Source organism: Patiria miniata, unplaced genomic scaffold (assembly GCF_015706575.1).
Source record: "Patiria miniata isolate m_02_andy unplaced genomic scaffold, ASM1570657v1 HiC_scaffold_11, whole genome shotgun sequence".
In the NCBI taxonomy this organism is placed as follows: Eukaryota; Metazoa; Echinodermata; class Asteroidea; order Valvatida; family Asterinidae; genus Patiria; species Patiria miniata.
In genome coordinates, this window is record NW_024037049.1 from 2847248 (window position 1) to 2864547 (window position 17300).

At 39.6% G+C, this 17300-nt stretch overlaps 1 protein-coding gene across 3 annotated transcripts in view; it reads right to left on the reverse strand.

The window, feature by feature from the left end:
- LOC119741805 (8-oxo-dGDP phosphatase NUDT18-like) overlaps positions 1 to 17300 on the reverse strand; it is a 33197-nt gene that overhangs the window by 10496 nt on the left and 5401 nt on the right. For all 3 annotated transcript variants that reach the window (XM_038217711.1, XM_038217720.1, XM_038217706.1), the window contains exons 2-4: positions 7598 to 7786; positions 6558 to 6827; positions 5437 to 5563 (exon numbers count right to left, since the gene is read on the reverse strand). In XM_038217711.1, coding sequence (XP_038073639.1) covers positions 5437 to 5563; positions 6558 to 6821 — 391 coding nt within the window. In that variant the 5' untranslated portion in view covers positions 6822 to 6827; positions 7598 to 7786. The remainder of the gene's footprint in view (positions 1 to 5436; positions 5564 to 6557; positions 6828 to 7597; positions 7787 to 17300) is intronic.

Genomic DNA, 17300 nt, shown 5'->3' on the forward strand with positions numbered 1-17300 from the left:
TGCATTGGTGTTATGTGTAATGTGAGGCACACAACGTGTGTGTATGTATTATGTACAGTACATGTCACACGTTATCGCTATATGAACTGTCACCGCTATGCAAGTTTCCACGCAACGATCGTCCAATAAGAAAACGACTTTTAAGGTCAGCTTAGGCTATCAGCATAATGAGCACCACCTTCAAATCCTCACATGGACGATTGGACCAAGGCGTTTGTCTGGATCAAAATGATTTGTGTAAGTAGTGGCCGTACAAGGTCACTGTTCGCGCTGTATTTTTAATGCACTGCATAGCGAGGATATTCCACCGATCATTTACCGTGTATGGATGAATAATAACGAATGCCTTGGCCAAGGCTTCAGCAATTTTTGAACATTCTATTTTTTTATTTCATTTTACAACTATTCGGTAAAAAAAAAAAAAGTCTGCTTCCGATTACATGGAAGTTGGACTTGTGCACAAACCTAAACTGTAACCTAACCCAAGTTTACCTTATCCTTTATCCAGGAAATTCAGTATTTTTACTAATTGGACCATGAGGAATTGATCTAGATGGTTTGCAACAATAAAATTCCTTGTCCTAAGGGTCGTTGTCACAAAAGGGCGACAGTTATATATGTTGCCTTTATAAGGTGTGTCGCCCCAATGTGGATGCAGTTAGCAAAATCTGTCGCCCTATTATATAGCATTCAGTGGAATAATACCAAGCATTTATATGGTGCTCTACAAAGATCACAGCACCTCACAATAAAAAGCAAACATTTACTGAAAAATTACAAAGAAATTATATACAAAAACAACAACAAAGATCAAACATTAGAAAATAAGTGTGTTTTGAGTAGGCGCTTGAATATCGCAGTAGACGCTTACCCTGATATCAATCGGCAGTTGATTCCACAATTTTGGGGCAAAAAAAAAAAATGAATTAACACCGGCTTTCTTGTTGAAACGAGGAACAAGCGGGTGACATCAGAAGAAGAGCGGAGTCTCCTGTGATCTTCACATCCATTCATGTTTTACAGGGTGAGGTTGTCAGTGATGTAACTAGGTCATTGACTTTGATACGTACAAAATAATTTTGAACATGATTCTTTCTTTGACAGGGAGCCAGTGAAGTAAGCGGAGTAACTGATCTGATGAGCATTCTCTACCGCATGAAAAAAAAAAGACGCCTAGCTTTGTTTTAAAGACACTGTACGCATCTGATGTGGACTGGCACCGTACATCAGTGCATTGGCATAGTCAATACGAGAAAGGACCAAAGATCTGACAGCACTATGGCACGCATCTTGAGTGAGGAACCGCCGAATCCGCCAAGGATTACAAAGATAGAAATTTACACTTCTACAAATTGTATTAATGTGATTGGTCATGGATAGGGCTGAGTCAAGTGTAAGTGTAACCCCTAGATTCTTTACAGTGGTCAGTGGAGGGATTATAATGCAGATGTCTCCAAGTTTTAATTGAAGATGTGATAATGTGTTGATGACCTTTGGGGAAGCAAAAACAAAGAATTCAGTTTTATCTTGATTAAGCTGCAACCTGTTATGAACCATCCAAGTACATGTATTGATCTTAACTAGTGGAAAGTTTAGTACTTGCACGATCAGAATCACCGGCAACCTTTGGATCAAATTCTGTATAAAGCTGGGTATCGTCTGCATAAACGTGATAATTGAGATTGTGTTCTCTGATGATATTACCAACTGGATGGGTGTACATAGTGAAGCACTGTGGGCCTATTACATGCTCAAAAGACTGAACAGTTTTAATGGGCACTTTGGTAGGACGAACACTGAGGTAGGACATGAATCATGATTTAGTCACACCTGTAATACCAAATGAGTCTCAAGTCTGTCAAGAAGTACTCCATGATCAGTGGTATCAAATGCAGCTGACATGTCAAGTAAAACCAGGAGAACAACCTTGTTTTTGTCTAGGGATTGCAGGATGTCACTTTTCACCTTGAGCAAGGCAGTCTCAGTACTGTGGTGGGTTTTATATGCTGATTGGAACTTCTCACCAAGATTGTTGTTGTCGACATGATTTGTAATGACGCAGCCTTTTCAATTACTTTCCCAATGAACTTGATGTTTGAAACGGGTCGATAACTCTTAAGGGCGTTATGATCAAGGGTGGGTTTTTTAAGAACTGGGGTGATGATGGACCGTTTGAATTTTTCAGGGAAAACACCAGATGAAAGTGAGGCGTTAACAATTCTTGTTATGATTGGTAACAAACTAGACAAGCATTGCTTGACAAGCCAAGATGGTAACGTGTCTAGTGAACAGACTTGCTTGGAAATTGCCTAATGAGTTTCTCAATGTTGGGTCTGTTGAGCATCTTGAAATTGGGCAGATTAATGCAAGGATCTAACTGAACTTACATACATACTGTAATGAAGTTTCAGGTACAACCGTTATCTAATTTGCTCAACTTTATCAATGAAGAAGGACATAAAGCTATCTGCAAGTTCAGCTTCAGAGTCACAAACTGGCAATGTCTTTGGACAGGTGTTAATAAGACCCCGTATTGTGGTGTACATGTCCTTGGAACTGGCATTGGAGAGAAGTATGCTTTCTTGGCATCAGCAATCAATTTCTGTACATTATTCTTTTGAGTTAGAAATGCGTCGTAGTCTCTGTTTAAACGACTTTTGCGCTCACGCCATCTACGGATTCGCTTTTCTTCGTGGATGGTGTTGTCATACCACGGTAGCCTGGGCTTGACTGTGCGAAATCTGGTTGTGACAGGGCAGATCTCATCAAGCACGGATGTTGTGATGGACTTGTGCATTTCAGACAGAAGATTGAGAGTCTGTGCATTATCTCTGAGGCGCTCATCAAGAAGATTCTGGAACAACTCTAAGTTGATATTTTCACATTCACGAGATGTTTTTGTTACCTTCATGGGAGGTGGTGTCTCATACCTTAAGATGGACCTGAAAATGGGATGATCAGAGTACAGAATTGGATTTGTGTGCTATTCTTGAACTATGTTTTTGTCGAAGTGACAGAGAGGAAACTGGCATTTGGCAAAAAAAATCGGAAAATAGGCCGAACAAAAATACATGTCCGAAATATGGGCCGCGCTGCCATTACACACATGTACATGTACATGCATGTACATGTACAATACACTTGGAGTCATGGAGTCATCAATAAATGGAGTCATCAATAAAGAAGTTCACTTCTTCCTTGAGAAAGTCGAGGGAAAAGTCCCAAAGACAAGGGCACCGTTCATGGTGCTTCAATCATGTCCATGATTCAACCACACAACTCCACTACTCCACTTGCATTCATACATGGGAAAAAATCAGGCATTATCGTCTTTCTCTTCCAACAAATGCCAGTGAAATGTTTCGCTAATGCTCTCTGCGCTATCCTCGAGATAATCATCATGATTTTTAAAGCACTGCATTTTGTACAACTAAATCTGAAACCTCCGGAAATCGCACAACATAATGATTTTATCCACTGGATTGTTCACAATTAAGGCTACCCGTCCCCTACCGGCCATGTGCTAGCTGTACCATTGCATATTCACATGCACGTGCGACACAGTGATTTTCCATGTCGCCTGTCAATGTTTAACCTTTTGTCCAGCCGGAGAAGGCTCCGATCAGTGTTATGCCCTGTGTTTCTACCGTTGAAACACTCCAATAACGACTGGTGAAAGAGATTAAAACTACGTTCGCGATGATTTTAACGTGCCATTTCCATCGACTTTTCTTCGAAATTATGATTGAAATAAAATGACATTTTGTGAAAAAATTGTTAGAAAATCAAATTTTGTGGGACACACTGTAAAAAAATCGGAAATTTCGTTGGAAAATTTAAAAGTCGGATTTCTGATTAAAATTGGAAAAGTTTCATCCCTGAAGTGAGAGATCAATAAATCAAGAGTGTGGCCATGTTTGTGAGTGGGACCAGTAATGTGTTGGTGAAAACCATAGGCAAAGAAAGTCAAGAGAAATTGCTTTGCATCCCATTTTTCCGGAGTATTGACATGCAAGTTAAAATCCCCCAATAGCACCAACTGACGTGTGAGGATGGAAAGTTCATCAAGGAATTTCTCAAACTCAACCAAAAAGTCTGAAGTCTTGAAGCCATTAGCACGGGATGGCGGAGGGCGATAGATGACTACAAACAGAATGGAGTTTCACTTGTTTGTGATGCAAGTGTGTTCAAAGTACAGGGTTTCAAGGCTGGAATGAGTGATGAGTGGAATGAGTGATGAGTAGAATGAGTAATGAGCAGATTGAGTGGCTTTTTGAAAAGAACACCAATGCCAAAACCAGGATTTGGTTTTCCATGGGGCATGCGAAGGACATCATAACCTGGAGGAGTACATTCCACAATAATGACTGTGTCGTTGTCAGCAATCCAAGTTTCAGTTAAGAACATGATTTCAACATCGTTCTCTATATAATCAACGAGTATCTCGGTCTTGATACGCAGTTAGTTGGCGTTCCAGGTATGAACATTCAGATTGGTATGAGGTTTGGCTCTTGTCAATTGAATGAGGTTCAGAGGACTTCTCCTGGGGTGTGGTTTACTGTCAATCCTTGTACTTTGACATTTTTGTGGTTGCGTTTGTGGGGCCGAACCAACAATAAACATGTATCTGAGGTTGCGGTGAACAATTGTAAATACATGTATGGGCCTACTTACTCCACCTCACTTTCTTGGGAGACTTTAGTGTCGATTTTAGACCTTGACAATGATGAGTCTGGCATGGCTGACGCAGAAGGTTGAGGGAGTCTAGAGTCTGACAGGTTTCAGCCGACAGAAGACATTTTGAGAAGTTGATACTCAATCCATGCATAAAGGTGGCTGCATATTGAATGTTGATAGGTTCTTCTTTGCAGACACACTTGCAGAATATTTACCCCCTTCTTGGTTGCTTGCAAGGTATTTTTTGCATCTTTATTTCTCAAAATGTATCCTTCTATGCTTTAATACCAAAGCGAATCTTACGCTGCTGGAATCTGCCATTTCTGTTGACGTGCGAAGGCTATGCTCTGTTGACTGGTTGACAACTGTGAATTTCTATGCTCTTGATTCAGCGGGAATCAGCGAAATCCACAGCAACTTTGTAATAATAAAACAATATTGCATAGTCATCCAGGTACTTCTCCGAAAGTATTCAATACTGCTTTATTTTTTACTACTTGGAAACGTGATATAAAATAATAAATTCCATTACTCTGATCACTTTTCAAAATGTCAGCTTGCTGCTTGTTGCTTGCGTCACTACTAAGGTCCCATACCATGCCTCCACATCTTACAAGGCGCACGCAATTTCCACATTGGCCCATTTAAAATGTTTCAATACCAATCAACTGTAAATTTGAGTACGCAAATATTAAATTACTCAAATTGCTTAGCCTAAAAGAGAAGTGACAAAAGCAGAGAAGCTGAAGATGCACATACCTGTAATACATCCAACGAAAGTAAATCTCATCCAGTAACCAAATAAATGGTTGCTTTCCACCCATACCACTGTTGATGGTTGAAACTCCAGGCCTGTTTCTTCTAGTACCTCTCTCTGGATGGCCTCCTATGGAACAACACAACATTTTCAAAACACACCCATGGATTCACTTTAAATAACTACATGTACTGTACTGAATACCCATGTCCAGCTATACATACATACACGGGAGTTTAGCTAATGCTCTCTTCCCTATCCTCGAGATAATCATCACGATTTTTAAAGCATTGCATTTTGTATAACTATATTTGAAACCTCCGAAAATCGCACAACACAATGATTTTATCCACTGGATCGTTCACAAGGCTACCCGTCCCGGCCGGCCATGTGCTAGCGGACGGCACGGTGCGGTACGTACGCTGGTACCACTGCATATTCGCATATTCGCATTGCATATATGCGACACAGTGATTTTTCCATGTCGCCTGTCAATGTTTAACCTTTTGTCCAGCCGGAGAAGGCTCCGATTAGTGTTATGCCCTGTGTTTCTACCGTTGAAACACTCCAATAACGACTGGTGAAAGAGATTAAAACTACGTTCACGATGATTTTAACGTGCCATTTCCATCAACTTTTCATTGACTTTTCTTCGAAATTATGATTGAAATAAAATGACATTTTGTGAGAAAAATCCTTACAAAATCAAATTTTGTGGAACACACTGTAAAAAAATCGGACATTTCGTTGGAAAATTCAAAAAGTCGGTTTTCCGATTAAAATCGGAAAAGTTTCATCTCTGATTAATAAGGTTACTATCCATTAAGGTGTGCAGTACAAATTTTGAAAAAAAGCCTCCTGCACGAGTTATTAATTGATAAATATCATCCTTTTTGCCGGCTTCCATTGGTCGATACCGAGACCCACGTCAAAACACGCTGAGTGACGCTAATGAATATGCTAATCTACAATGCGATATTGTGTGGCTTTCTCCATGCATCGGTATATGGTTTGAGTCTCAAGGTAGTGGAAGTATGTCATTCCATTATTGTTTTGGTGTTTTTTTTGGACAACCATGTACATTGTTATGTACAATGTAGTATTAAACATATTGCATCATTACCTGCAGTGTTTCATTGGGCTCTATCCGTCCTGCTGGTAGATACCAGCGACCACGACATGATGCTTTAGCTTCTTGAATCAATACTACTCTTTCCTCCTGATCAAAAATCACAGCAGCAACTATTATTGACAGGTTGTCTTTCAGTACAAGAGGGCGCTGATGAGTCTTGGCAGGAGCTTTGAAGAAGAAATCATATTTTGGAACGGGAACAGAAGGAGGAGATCCTGCCAGCAGACTGCCAAGACAACACTCAATCTCAGACATACTGTGCTGTTGAGACAAAATACAAACCAATAAATAGACCACCTACATGTAAAATTGTGTAATTGCTAGTTGCCTGCCTTTAATATGAAGATTGATTCAATACACCATGGCCAAATTTGGAATCTTAAGTTAAAGTGAATTGTTATTCAGACACATTGCTACTCCTGATGTAAAACCCAAAGTTGCTTCTTTAACACCTGTTTAAGGCTGGTATTCCAGAGTTGCTCTGAACCAAAGGCATTTGCGTTTGCTGTTCCACCAGTGGGCACAGGCAAATTGGTCTCTCTCAAATGACGTCATTTCCTGCAGACCAGCAACATGCATTGGCATTTTGAGCATCAACTTGCATAACGCACATCAGCTGCGTCACACTCAGTGTGTTGCCTCCCGAGTGAAAGTTGGAAAACATGTCGGTGAAGGGCAAAATCTGATTTGATTTATATCACCCCGACGCAAAATTCCATCTTAGAATACACCCTTGCAGTGAAAAATATTTCGGTTTATATCACCCGAAGGGCAAAACCGTATTTGATTCATATGACCCCGACGCAAAATTCCATCTTAGAATACACCCTTGCAGTGAAAAATACTTGGCCTATTACCTTTTCAATGTCGTTTTCCACTTATAAAGGGATGTTTCTACCAACAATTTAAGAGAAAAATAACAGCAATGAGCATGCAGCTTTCGTCTTGCTACAGATCACTAAGGCCCACTTTTCGTGCTATTTCATTTGTATTTGTGTAAATAGACCTAGATTCATTGTACATAAACATACCTCTTCAAAGAAGGACTCTAGCCATCAGCTCAGCTACAATCACAAGCTGGACGCTACCACAATACATGTACAGAAACATGTAACAACCAATTTGTTTCGTACAGTCTGAGGAGATGTACATGTAGAGTGCACGCAACAATATAACCAGATATTTTCCAAATGCGTGATCAACAGCATGTGTTCAAAGCACTGTATGAAAAAGAAAGAAAAAAAGGGAAATCGAGATCCTTCTAGCTAAACAATACTTCCTGATGATTAACAGGAAATGCACAAAAGGTTACCCAATCCTGTCTGCTAACATCCTGTTGCATAATATTTATTACATTAGGAAAGACACAACTGACACAAAAATAAACAATGAGCCATTACTCTTTCTTTAAAGGGAATGTACATCATTGGCTTTTGCTGTAATTTTCAGAAATGAACTATTTGAGGGGTAAGTACATGTATAATAGATCAAATATTGTTACAATGACATGTTTGAAGTTCTATGTTCGAAAATGCTGGGGGGAAAAAATGTTCAAGTAGTCTAGTTCCCTGACTTCACTAAAGATGAAATGGATCAATTTATAGATGCCAGAAAATTGTAAGGTAAGGGAAACCAGTCTAGCTGGCCTTCACCCGTTCATGAACATATCACCAATAGCAAACAAAATTTGGACTGAAAAAAAAACCCGGTAAATTTGGAGCAGTAGTTAAAAAATAGTCAGGTTTTTCCAACGGTGGTCGGCCATTGTATACAAAAATACAATTTTCTGGAAAATGACTTCACACCAGGTGCCATAATTTTACAGGATGCTTTAGACTGTCATTTACCAACATCCTAGTAAGGTATTTCGTAAAAACTTGTTACTTTTATTTTTCGATGTTTGCAAATGTTGTATATTCTCTTAAAGTCGCCCATATGTTTCCTGCTTATTCATGGATAAATTTGATTTCAATTTCCAACAAGAACTGTATCTGCAGTGGCTACAAATTTATTGAAATTGACCTGTAGCATTTGAAATTGAAATTAGCTACAAGTAGTTTACAAATAGGGGCACTCTCCAATAACTTGTACATGCATGACAATTGCATCAATTGAGACACTTGCTCAATTCGGGCGATTCACAATGCAGAGTTCAGGTCAACTCTACATTCAGCTGGACCATTTGGGATAGAGGGGGATTGTATGATTTGCATCGTGCAACATATAATTATTATGTACGTCATTTTGGCACGCTGAATACGCTGCGCTGTATGGTTACAAGTTGTCAGTTTTGGTGGACTGTTTTTAAATTTGACAGAAACATGGGATGAAAAGATCCATCAGTAAACAGTCCACCAAAACTGATAACTTGTCACCATACAACGTAGCGTTTTCAGCCAGCCGAATGTAGGGTTGACCTGCTGAGGTCACACAAAGATCAGCACACGCGCAACGTACGTTAATACACAAGAACATGGCCCGTGGATTTGTCAGATCGAAACCACAAGGCTGGTGAGTAAAAACTCAGATTTTCCACCAAAAATATTGTCCGAAGATCCAAATGACAATAGTTCTAAAATATTTCAGAGTTATGGATCAACCATGGCAACGTTTTGGGTGGATTTGTATTCAGCAATTTGAATTCCAGACAAAGGAATTTCATCTATCAAAGTGCATTTCCAAAAGCCATAGCGTACTGACCCCTGAAAATCACCATGCTTAGAAGGCTGACAGAGCCTTCTAATTCTAGAGGTAGAGTTACTCAAGCTAACATTGCAATAGACTTTGGGGATTGTAAGGTAAGAGAATCAGTCTAACAGGCTTGTACCCCTTCACATATGTGTAATCAATTGCAAAGAAAATGCTGAATGACTAAATATGAAAATTAGGGGCAGTTTTTGACAACAAAAAACCCATTTTCCAGACTCCCTATTATCATTCGAAATGCACTTGTGTTTACAAACGAGATCCAGTCTACTCATTATCATTATCGAAGCATCATGTTCGGTAACGGAATATACGGGATACGGGGACCATCGAATGAACGCTGGGCATGACCACATCGCATTGTTCAAACACGAGTCGGAAATTTAACGTGTTCACGATTCACTTTTCATCCGGATCGTAAGTAAACTTTAGTACCTCGATCTTAATGATCGATCTCTACTTGAACCTCAGGTGACATATTTAGTTATTTGGAGGCCGTGTTGAGGGTGACATCTGATGCTTTTGTTGGGCAATGTTGGGTTTTTGGTAGTCCGAAAATTCGGGACTCTCAATACTGTGTATGAGAGTCCCAAAACTTACGGTTTCCATATCATGCAAAAGTTGGTGCTCAATAAAAAAAACAGTGAGCAAGCTTTTTACTCACTACATCTTCCTCAACGTTCCCAGGCGACATGCTTGTAACTATAGCATTTTGATGTACGTGTTGTGTGGGCGTTAATTTAGCTGAATGGTGAGTAAAAAAATGTCAGTACTTTGGCACATTTTCATGCATTCGCGGTCCCAGTCTGGGTTTTTGTGTCAAGTACAGAATTGTGTCGAGCAATGGCAGCGGTTAAGCTTGGACCCTACTATGGCCAGACCACATCTGAATGTTAAAAAGGCGATAAGTTGAGTCCAAGTTACTCAGACTAAGATAGAGGGCAGGGTTTTGATTTTTATTAGGGGAAAGAATGTTGCAAACTGACGCTACTTCGGCGGTTGTGTACAATGTCTTTGGAGAGTCAAGAACATTTTCTAAGTATTTCCAAAATTGGACATGTTTCTCAGTCCCAGATATGAAGAAAAAAGCAGCGTCAGGTTGTAACATTCTTTCCAATTTGGGGGTTAAATTATGATGACAGCGCGGCGACAACACGCAACCCGAAAATAAAGATGGCGATGACTGCGCGATGTACCGTGAGCACGCACGGCGCGCTGAATTGCAAGGATAGGCACAAACTGCGCAGGAAAATCGTGATTTCTACCCCAAGAATCTGTTCAAAATTGCAAAACGGGTGTCATTAGAATTGACAAAAGTCTGCTTTAATTGTAAAAGTGATTTTTAAGCAATAAAAAACATTTTTGACATAAATTTGATCAAAACAAAACAGGGGCCCTACACTACACAATCGCCAACGAATTTGCCATAGTCAAAAACAAAATACATAATTTAGGAAACACATCGTCATTAGCAAATAGCAAGGCCATTACTAATTTTTCCCATCAGTGACCGATCAGCCATCAGAAAGTGATAATATGTCCTAAAAAAGTCAAATTTAGCAGGGAAAATATTGAAGTTTTTACTAGGAAAACACTTAGACGTTTCAGACCAGTCCAGGGTTTGTGCACAGGGTGACAATATCCCTTGAACTACATGTATGGGCCTTATAGACCACGGGGCATGGCTGCAAAATGTGCTCAGAAAGTGATTTTCGTGGCGCACCTCTCAAATCTAAGTGAATTTTTGCAGGTTATTAGCTGAGACCATATGGATCACAAAAAACCAAAATCCACAATCCCAAAGTGACCAATCATTTAAATATTTGCATTTTAATCAGCAGTTCAAAAAAGGGCGCCCTCTATTGACCGGGATTGGAAAACTGTGCACATTTTCAATGGGAAAGATTGTTTCATTGCTGTTGCTTGCTAAAAAGGGTCTCTACAGGGCCAAGACTCAATAAAAAGGAACTTGGGGTGACTTTTAATGCTCCAATAATTAATTTAAATAACAAATTTTCCATCCCATTGAAAATCAAGGAAGATTTTACAAGCCCTTTCCCAGCCTCCGTGCAAATGTTTCCTCCTTTTGTTTTTATTTTCATTTAGAATACATGTACATGTATTGCTCTTTTCTGAAATTCTTAATCGGGTATTATTGATTATTCAATTTTCTTTTTGGTTAAAACTACAGAGTATTTCTGATTCATGATGTAATAACATTCAACAAAGTGTCCGACACAAATACGAATGAGTTTAGTCTGAATGAATAAATAAACATGACCACGGGGCTTTATAACTTCAGTCTTTGAAGATATTTATTCATACAACAAACAATACGGTAAACAGTAATTAAAAAGACTTGAGAAATAATTACTGTGATTGGCAAAGATTATAATACAGTGTTTGCGGTTTGTGTCTCTGGTGGAGCCAATATTTTTGAGGATTAAAATATACTGCAATTACATGTACTTTTGATTTTTTGTCAACTGTCTTAAGTATTAAACACGTTCCAGGAAGGAATGTTGCAACCTGGCACCCCTCTTTTCTTCATATCATCTCAACAAAGGTTAGTCATTGCAAAACGGTGAACAGACATGAATGTTTCAACGGCGAATCCATTGGCATCTGAAAACTACATCCGTTAGTGAGTTCCGTTGTCTAAATTTCAAATCATTTGAAGGGTCGAAGGAGAACACGAAACATGTCATCAACCTTCAAAGAAACCAGAACTGCTGTTGAGAACATGGTACAATGTATGAAAGGATTGGTGAATACCTCTAAAATAAAATGTGAAACATTTCTCTCTGCACAAAGGCATCAACCTAGAGCCTTTTAGGCCTTTTGCATAGCATCTTGGAGGACAATCTTCTGCATCCCCCCCCCAAAAAAAGGAATTACAGTAACAAAACGCTCTCAATGATGTCTTAATAGAGTCTATTTGATCAACAACAAATAACACTTGTAAGCACGAACATTACCGAAGAGTAATAAACCTGTTTTAAGCCCTTACAAATTACCACAAAAAACTTCTTTGGCTTCACGGTCAGTGCTTAAAAAAAAAAAAGTTTTGTCAAAAAGGAAAACACACGGTAAAATTATTTCCCATCCCCTTGCTGAAAAAGTGGAAAAATCCCGCAACAAAGTCAACGGTGTCCATTTCAATTGAAGATTGAAATTTGGTGTTTTTTTAGTTGTGTACATCTATAACAATGTAAGTTAGTTAAACACAAGTCCTATTGATTCAAATTTGGAAATACTTAAGTGGATGGGAAGCAGACTGTGTGATCCAAAGTTTCTCAAGTGACAATCTTATTCCTTATTTAGATAGACGTACATGTACGTGATGGTCAGTTTTTACATTAGTTAATCCTCGATTTCTGAATCATCACTTTTGGCCCTTCACTTGGAATGTTTTAACAGTTGGTGCAATTGCACAAGTTTTTTCAAGACAGCTACACTGGCCTTTTGTGCATTGACTTTTTTTTACATGAGCAATGGGCAAATTCCATGACACTGTCTGGGGCAGGGGGGAAGATCCATCCAGTGGATACTGATGTCATCACCGATGACCTTCCATCCTCTTCTGTGTGGAGACTAGACAGCACTTCAGGACGTGCATCCAGGGCCCTCTTGTATATGGCTGCCTGGTAGTTAGCCCTCTTTACGTGCAGGTGCAAGGCATCCTTGTTTGGCGGCATCAGTGACTCCATCACAGTTCACATCTGGAACATGTTGTATCTGCAAGTTGTCAAATTACATTGCATTTTCTTATTGTGCAACAGGCACTGCATGTTTTGACTTGAGAAATAAACATTAGCAATGAATGGAATGTTTTTTAAAACTGTACGAGAAGCAAATTCCCAGAGATTGTCAATTCTAAAGTAAGGCTTATACATGTATATGTTTGCAAGTATTTCCAATTTGATTTAGCTACAAAATTATGAAACCTTGACTCAAACTAAATTGTGTAGAGGAAGGCTCTATCTCCAACCAGCCCCTGCTTTAGGCATGTTATATTTTTCAAGTGAGTGTGCTTATGTGACTCCATAGAAAAAAGGCAAAAATACCTTGACTTTCATGTTGCTGTTTCTTTGCAAGTCTTTCTGCATGGTCTATCCTGGAAACATCACAGATACGTTTGTAGCACTGCTGAGGGGGCGAGTCGGCTAGGGGGCGAGTCGGCCAGGGGGCGAGTTGACCTGACACCTGCTGAACGTGTTGATGGTATCCACATGCCTGTAATTGAAAACATATTTTTAAAATATCACTCAGTACTCTCATTTCAATTATTTCACAATCTAAATCTTTGTCAGTTGATTGTAGAATTATGGGTCAAAGAGAAATGTTCCATTCAACTCAGCTTCACCTTGTCGAATGGAACATTCTTTCATCCAACTTAGGAAAATATTTACATCATGGCACCTTCAAGTACAAACATTTATTATCCGTATATTATTCTTCACATGTAGTGATCAGGGGAAAAAATTTAAAAATGGAAAAAAAGTGAAAATCTAAAATCTAAATATATTGACAGTGAGGGCTTGACATTTAGAGAAGTGGGCAGGTTCTCATTATTTTTTTTATTATATTATACTTTCTAGAAAAACAATAGCAAGGAAATAAAAGTACAGTTGAAATGAGGACGCTATCATATGAGCTGCCAGCTTAAAGAATGGCAACATGTTGGTTTTAACGACTTTGTACTTAGATAATTATAAATTATTACCGAGCAAATTGTGGCTTAAATTGAATGGTAGACCCACAACATACTACACAAACAAATCCCCAATGATGCCAAGTATAAAGTCAAAGTAGATTTTGTTCTCCTTATTTTATAAATCAAGGGAACCGGCCGTTCTATACACAGTCGCCAAATTCAGGGAGCATAGGCCTACTCAATATAAAATGTTCTGTAGTGTAATGTAAGACTAGTCTCTTCCTTGTCTTAAAATCCTATATCTGAGTGAGGGGAAAAAATTCTTTGATCTGTGGCTTTTCCTAACCTTGCCAACCATGATCATCAGATCATGCTAGCTGTCAACAATGATGGACGGTCATGACGGTCAGATGGTCTACTAATCATGCTAATATTATTACTAGAAACATGTTTTACAAAACAAATCACACATCATATGAATCTAGGTTGTAGAAAAAAATATTCTGAAATATTCCGAATCCAACAGCTTCTTATAATTAAGTTCAAGGCAAGAATACGAACTAACGTAGGCCGATGATTCCGGTATCTCCTTCCGAAATTCTCTCCTTCCACGATCGCGACGAGAGTGCTGCATCAGTGCACGTGAATGCCGATGAACTTCTCCGCTTTTTCCACGATTTCTGCGTGTGATGATCACCCCACATTCTTCCGACTAGCAGCACAAGCAAGTACTTTTATCCAGCTTGTCTCGAAGAACGATGAAACGCTCAATTCGGCATTCGAAACATGCATGATTCGTCCGAATCGCCGTCGTCCGAGTAGCTCATGGCGGCCGCCATCTTGCTGTCTAGTAGTGCTTACGCGCATGCGCGTGCTCTTACTTACAGCGCCCGCTATTGGTCCATTCACCGCACCACGACAGAAGGGCTTCGCTGATTGGTCGTTGGAAAATAATGACGTAATTCTTCACTCGGCATTTTTTTGTGCCGAAACGGAGGAAATCTGAACTTTAAATCGCGATTTTGGTACGGTTTTGGGTCACGGATCAACGGTGGATTTTATATGTGGGCATCCCAATAGCTTCCTGAGTAGTTTAAAGTAGAATTTGCTTAGATTTGTGATATGCGTCGCGAACCTGCAAGATAATCGGCCATGCATCTTGGTCTATTACATGTAAGACCCATAGACAGGCATATCAATGCAAACATGCTGTATATGTATACTCTATGTATAATATAGAAATGAGTTTTGGAGCGGCCGCTGTATATTTGTAACCCAAGACTATGCCCAGTACTGCTTGACATACGCACATTCAGCATGTTCAGTTTGCTTAAAGTATAAGGGTTGAATCGATTCTGATGATGCAAAAAATTGATGGAAATAGGCACTTCAGTGGAGTGTCAAATTACAGGAGACCAAAACCTCAACACACGCACGCACAGAACCATGCACACAGTCTCAAATGTCCTTACATGTATGAACTTTGAAAATTCATAACAAAACAAGTCAGGTGTGTTTACAAACACAAATGCCCCGCAACGGTGACAGTTCCCATGACATAACACCACTCTTTTAACATCAACTTACATGTACCTTGGTCACATGGAACATTCATTGACAGCATTAGTGTCTTCTGTAGGTTTTATATGAATTAATCCCTAATCCCTATAATCTCAGAATAAATACATGATTTCTATTGTTTTAGCCACTGTGAACTTGACCCTTGACCTTTTGGCCCCAAATTCAATAGGCTTCTTAGGATTACCAAGAACAATCCACAAACCAAATTTGAAGTTCATATGTTAAGTATTTCTCAAGTTATCGCGCTGACAAGATTTCTATTGTTTTAGCCACTGTGAACTTGACCCTTGACCTTTTGGCCCCAAATGCAATAGGCTTCTTAGGATTGCCAAGAACAATCCACAAACCAAATTTGAAGTTCACATGTAAAGTATTTCTCAAGTTATCGCGCTGACAAGATTTCTATTGTTTTAGCCACTGTGAACTTGACCTTAGGCCTTTTGGCCCCAAATGCAAAAGGCTTCTTAGGATTGCCAAAAAACAATCCACAAACCAAATTTGAAGTTCACATGTAAAGTATTTCTCAAGTTATCGCGCTGACAAGATTTCTATTGTTTTAGCCACTGTGAACTTGACCTTTGGCCTTTTGGCCCCAAATGCAAAAGGCTTCTTAGGATTACCAAGAACAATCCACAAACCAAATTTGAAGTTCATATGTTAATTATTTCTCAAGTTATCGCGCTGACAAGATTTCTATTGTTTTAGCCACTGTGAACTTGACCTTTGGCCTTTTGGCCCCAAATGCAAAAGGCTTCTTAGGATTACCAAGAACAATCCACAAACCAAATTTGAAGTTCATATGTTAATTATTTCTCAAGTTATTGCGCTGACAAGATTTCTATTGTTTTAGCCACTGTGAACTTGACCTTTGGCCTTTTGGCCCCAAATGCAAAAGGCTTCTTAGGATTACCAAGAACAATCCACAAACCAAATTTGAAGTTCATATGTTAAGTATTTCTCAAGTTATCGCGCTGACAAGATTTGTCCGGACACACACACACACACCCCCACCCACCCACCCACCCTGACTTGTTTCACATACTAGTGTGGACTTTCCTTTCTTTTCGTGTAGTTAAGGAACACAAGTGGAAAAACTCATTTTTCTCAAACTGTGAAAACTCTTACAACCCAATTTTTTTTCAATGATTCCCTTTAGTGTTTCTCTTCATTCTGCTACAGATAAACCTTACCCAAAAATGCCTCTAAACCTGTTTTCCAGAAATGGGGAAACACTGTGTGGACGTGGGCAAGTCCACACTTCGTCGCTGCTACCTACATTATGTGGACGTCTTTTGTTCGGAAGTCCACACTGCGTATGTAAGACAAGCTCACACACGCACCCACCCACACACCCACCCACCCACACACCCACCCACGGAAGGACAAGGCGGAAACAGTATGCCCCTTCGGCTTCGCCGCGGGGCATAAAAAGTGCTCAACTGATCATATTCAAATTTGGAGACATTCATTCTGAGTATTTCCTGTGTACTTCCACTGAAAATTGTTGCAAATTCGATGTAGATCTGGGTTTATGGCGACAAAAGTAACGCGGTGAGCGTCCTTCGTGATCACCTTCTTGTGCTGATCTTGAAGGTCATGACCCGGCACCGCTTTTCGCGGCACTTTGTGTGCACTCGGTTTCGGGGTGAAATCTCCTGGAGGGAAACCGGGCATTCTGATTGGTTGAAGAGCTTCATCGTGACATTTCCGAATAGATCCGAAGACATGCTTTCACGTAGTGTGTGTTCCAGGTTGATCGGTTCACAAAGAGTGGAGATACAAACTTTTGA